At 66.9% G+C, this 4,239-nt stretch overlaps 1 protein-coding gene across 1 annotated transcript; it reads left to right on the plus strand.

Moving 5' to 3' along the window:
• The first annotated feature begins 1,761 nt into the window (after nucleotides 1–1,761).
• Nucleotides 1,762–2,926, plus strand: TMEM271 (transmembrane protein 271). The gene is given in 2 exon segments (XM_074231598.1): nucleotides 1,762–2,733; nucleotides 2,735–2,926. Coding segments are annotated over 2 exon segments (1,164 nt in total).
• The last annotated feature ends 1,313 nt before the right edge of the window (nucleotides 2,927–4,239 follow it).

Raw genomic sequence — 4,239 nt, forward strand, 5'->3', positions numbered from 1 at the left:
AACTATTATCTTTTACTATTATCACCTGGCCAATCGGCCTCCTTTCCTGGGCCTACATGTCCTTGATGAGTGTGTTTTATGTTACTTCTGCACAATTTATTCTTGCTAAGATGGGGCAAATGCACATCCCTGAAGGGGTTTTTTTGGCCTCTTGATACACCTACAGATTTGGTTCTTCTGAGATGAGTGTTGCATAATTTACAAGCATAGAGTAACATCTGGAGAAGAGAGAGAGAGAGAGAGAGAGAGAGAGAGAGAGAGAGAGAGAGAGAGAGAGGAGAGAGAGAGAGACAGAGACACAGAGGGGAGAGAGAGAGAGAGAGAGAGACGGATGAGACAGAAATAGACAGTGAGGAGAGACAGAAGAGAGATGAAGAGAGACACAGAGAGAGACAGAGATAGACAGTGAGGAGAGAGACAGAGATAGTGAGGAGAGAGAGAGAAGAGAGATGAAGAGAGACAGAGATAGTGAGGAGAGAGAGACAGAGACAGAGAGACAGAGATAGACAGTGAGGAGAGAGAGAGAGACAGAGAGACAGAAAGAGACAGAGACAGAGATAGACAGTGAGGAGAGAGAGAGGAGAGAGAGAGAGAGAGAGAGAGAGAGAGAGAGAGAGAGAGAGAGAGAGAGAGAGACAGAGAGAGATAGTGAGAGAGAGAGAGAAGAGAGATGAAGAGAGACAGAGATAGTGAGGAGAGAGAGACAGAGAGACAGAAAGAGACAGAGAGACAGAGATAGACAGTGAGGAGAGAGAGACAGAGAGAGACAGAGATAGACAGTGGACAGAGACAGAGAGACAGACAGTGAGGAGAGAGAGAGGAGAGAGAGACAGAGACAGAGAGAGACAGAGATAGACAGTGAGGAGAGAGAGAGAGAGAAGAGAGACAGAGATAGTGAGGGGAGAGAGACAGAGATAGACAGATAGACAGTGAGGAGAGAGAGAGGAGAGAGAGAGAGAGACAGAGACAGAGAGAGATAGTGAGGAGAGGAGAGAGAGAGAAGAGAGACAGAGATAGACAGATAGACAGTGAGGAGAGAGAGAGAAGAGAGACAGAGATAGACAGATAGACAGTGAGGAGAGAGAGAGAAGAGAGACAGAGATAGACAGATAGACAGTGAGGAGAGAGAGAGAGAGAGACAGAGACAGAGACAGAGACTTGCGCGGCGGCCGGAGGCGGGTGAGCACGAAGCGGCCGTCCCGGTGTGGGCTGGCCTGGCTCCCCTCCTCCTACCGGCCTCGCAGTCCGGCTCGCGGCTCCGGGGCTGCCCGTGCCCGAGCTGTGCCCCCGGACAGGTGTGTCACGCCCGGCTGCTGCGCAGGGTGCGGGCGGTGGGTTTCGGCGCCCGCATCAGCGCCCCCCGCCGTGGGCCGGGACTCCGGGCGGGGGCGCCGGTGCTGGGGGCGGGGCGGGCGGCCCCGCGGGGTAGCGGCGCACGGGCGGCTCCGGCCCCTCCCCCCCCGGGGCTCGGCGCTCAGCACGGACAGCTCCTCCGGCCCCCCCCCACCCCCCCCCGCGGCGGGGCTCCCGGGGGGCCCCCAGGGGTCGGGCCGGGGCTGAGCCGGGCGGCGGCGGCCGCGGCAGCATGAGGAGCCGGCGGGCGGTCCGGCCGCGCGGCGCCGGGAGGAGGCGGGGGCGGCGGCGGGAGGCGGCGGCGGCGGCGGCGGCGGCGGCGGCGGCGGCGCCCGGGGCAGCCGCCGCGCGGGGTGTGGGCCGGCGGGGGCGCGGGCGCGGGCGCGGGCGCGGGCACGGGCGCGGACGATGAAGTGGAGCGTCCGCGGAGCCTGCGCCGCGCTCTCCTCCGGCCTGCTGCTCGCCTGCGCGCTCAGCGCCGCCGCCGTGGGGCTCAAGTGCTTCTCGCTGGGCTCGGAGCTCCGCGGGGAGCCGTTCCGCCTGGGCAGCGCCGCCGGCGCCTTCTACTCGGGGCTGCTGCTGGCCGCCGGCCTGTCGCTGCTCGGCTCCGCCCTGCTCTGCTGCCGGCCCGGGGCCCGGGGCGCCGCGGGGGCGGGGCCGGGGCCGGGCGCCGGGGCCGGGGCCGGGCCCGAGCCCGAGGGCGCCGCGGCCCGCGACGCCGCCGCCGCCGCCGCCGCCGCCGCGGCGGCCGCGGGCAGCCAGAACTTCCTGCTGCTGGGCGTGCTGGTGTTCATGCTGGGCGTGCTGAGCGCCTTCGCCGGGGCCGTGATCGACGGCGACACCGTGGCGCTGGTGGAGCGGAAGTACTCGCGCTACTGCCTGGAGCCGCGGGGCCCCGGGCCCGGCCCGGCGCGCGCGCGCGGCGGCCCCCCGGACGGCGGCGGCGGCGGCGCGGAGCACGGCCCGGCCCCGGCCCCGGGCCCGGCCCCGGCCCGCGCCCGCGGCCCCGCGGACGGCCCCGCGTCGGCCCAGTGCGCCAAGCTGAAGGACTACCAGCGCGGCCTCGTCCTCTCCACCGTCTTCAACTCGCTCGAGTGCCTGCTGGGGCTGCTCAACCTGCTGCTGGTCAAGAACTACAAGGCGTCGCAGGCGCGCCGGGGCCGGCGGGGCCGGCGGAGGGGCGGCCGCGGGGGGCGGCCCCGCGGCGGCCCGGGCGCCCGCCAGCCCGCGCCCGCCGCCCGCCAGCCGCGCCGGGGCCGCCGGGGCAAGCGCGGCGGCCGGCGGCTGCTGCCGCGGCCCGGCCCGGGCTCGCTCCTGGCGGCGGACGAGGCCGACCCGCCCTCCCCGGGCCCCGGCGGCGGCGGCGGCGGCTGCGGCGGCGGGCTGCGGGGCGCCCGGCCCGGCCGTCTCCTACATCAGCGTGGCCGGCTTCCGCGCCCCGGACGAGGCGGGCGCGGAGGTGCGCTGCGGCGGGCACCCCTCGGTGGAGCTGCCCGGCTACTCGCCCTCCGACCCGGAGCTGCACGTCTCCTACCCCTACTGCTGCCGGGCCCCGCCGGAGGCCGCCAGCTGAGGCGCCCCCCCCCGAGCCCGGGCCGGCGCCCGGAGCCCCAGCCGCGGGGCCAGGGAAGCCCGACCGCGACCTTCACTTTGTACACGAATGTGCCTGCCGCCTCCGGGGACCCGCCCGGCCCGGGGCCCCGCCAGCGCGACGGACGGCGCGGGGGGCGCCCGGGCTGTGCCCACGCGGGGGCCCGGGCTGTGCGCACGCGGGGGGCCCGGGCTGTGCCCACGCGGGGGTCCGGGCTGTGCGCACGCGGGGGCCCGGGCTCTGCCCACGCGGGGGTCCGGGCTCTGCCCACGCGGGACGCGCCGCCGCCCGCGCGCTCCGGGAACCAGAGCCCCCGGCTGTCTACGCACAAACCCGGCCGGAGACGCAGCGGGACCGGGCCGGACACGAGCCCCTCGGGCGGCGCGTGGCCCGAAGCCGGCCCGGCCTCCCTCTCCTCGTTCTTCTCCCCGTGGACTCTCTTGTGCGTGTGTGTGCGTATGTGCCTGTGCGTGTAGACACCGACACGAGGTCCCATCCATTCCTCTTTTGGAAGCCGGTTCTGGGTTTTTTACCGCAACGCAGAGCTTATTTTTGGTTAACACAGATGAACAACTCAATCCTATTTCAGACGATTGCAGGCACAGTCTTTCTCGGAAAGACCGTCTTGAATATTACAGCACTTGACTTAAAATACGACCCCTTAAATAGCCTTAATTGCTGTGAAGTTCATAATCTTACGGGAAACGGGGAGAAGTGAATGTTGGGACGCGTCTACCGCAGGTCCATCCCACACGGACATACAGGCGCACGCACACGGACGAGCTCTGGCAGAACACGTTGCCGCCAGATCAAGCAGCACGGGACCCCCCTGTAAAGTGCTAAGACGGGGCTAAATGGCCTTAAAGACAAGCCCTGTCGCACCGGACTGAGCTGGCGGGAGCTGTGGGGGGTTGGAGGAAGCATCGGCCCACTGGAATCAGGATAGTGTGCAAAGAGCGCTGGATGCGGATTCACCGAAGTCAGAGGACCTGGGCTCTCATCAGAGATCTACCACTTACTGCGTGTGTGTGTGTGTGTGTGTGTGTGTGTGTGTGTGTGTGTGTGTGTGTGAGTGACCTTGGGCAAGTCACCGCACCTCCTGGGCCTCAGTTTCCTCATCTGTAAGATGGTTAGACTAGATGATTCCTAAGGTTCTTTTCAACTGGAAATTCTATGATCCTATCATCCAAAAGGTGGTGGTGGTGGTGGTAGTGGTGGTGGGGTGTCTTACTCTAGTCCCCAAAGAGAATGCTTAATCCCCCCCCCAGTCCTCCACCCACGATAATTGGCAGACT

This window comes from Macrotis lagotis, chromosome 3 (assembly GCF_037893015.1).
Source record: "Macrotis lagotis isolate mMagLag1 chromosome 3, bilby.v1.9.chrom.fasta, whole genome shotgun sequence".
In the NCBI taxonomy this organism is placed as follows: Eukaryota; Metazoa; Chordata; class Mammalia; order Peramelemorphia; family Peramelidae; genus Macrotis; species Macrotis lagotis.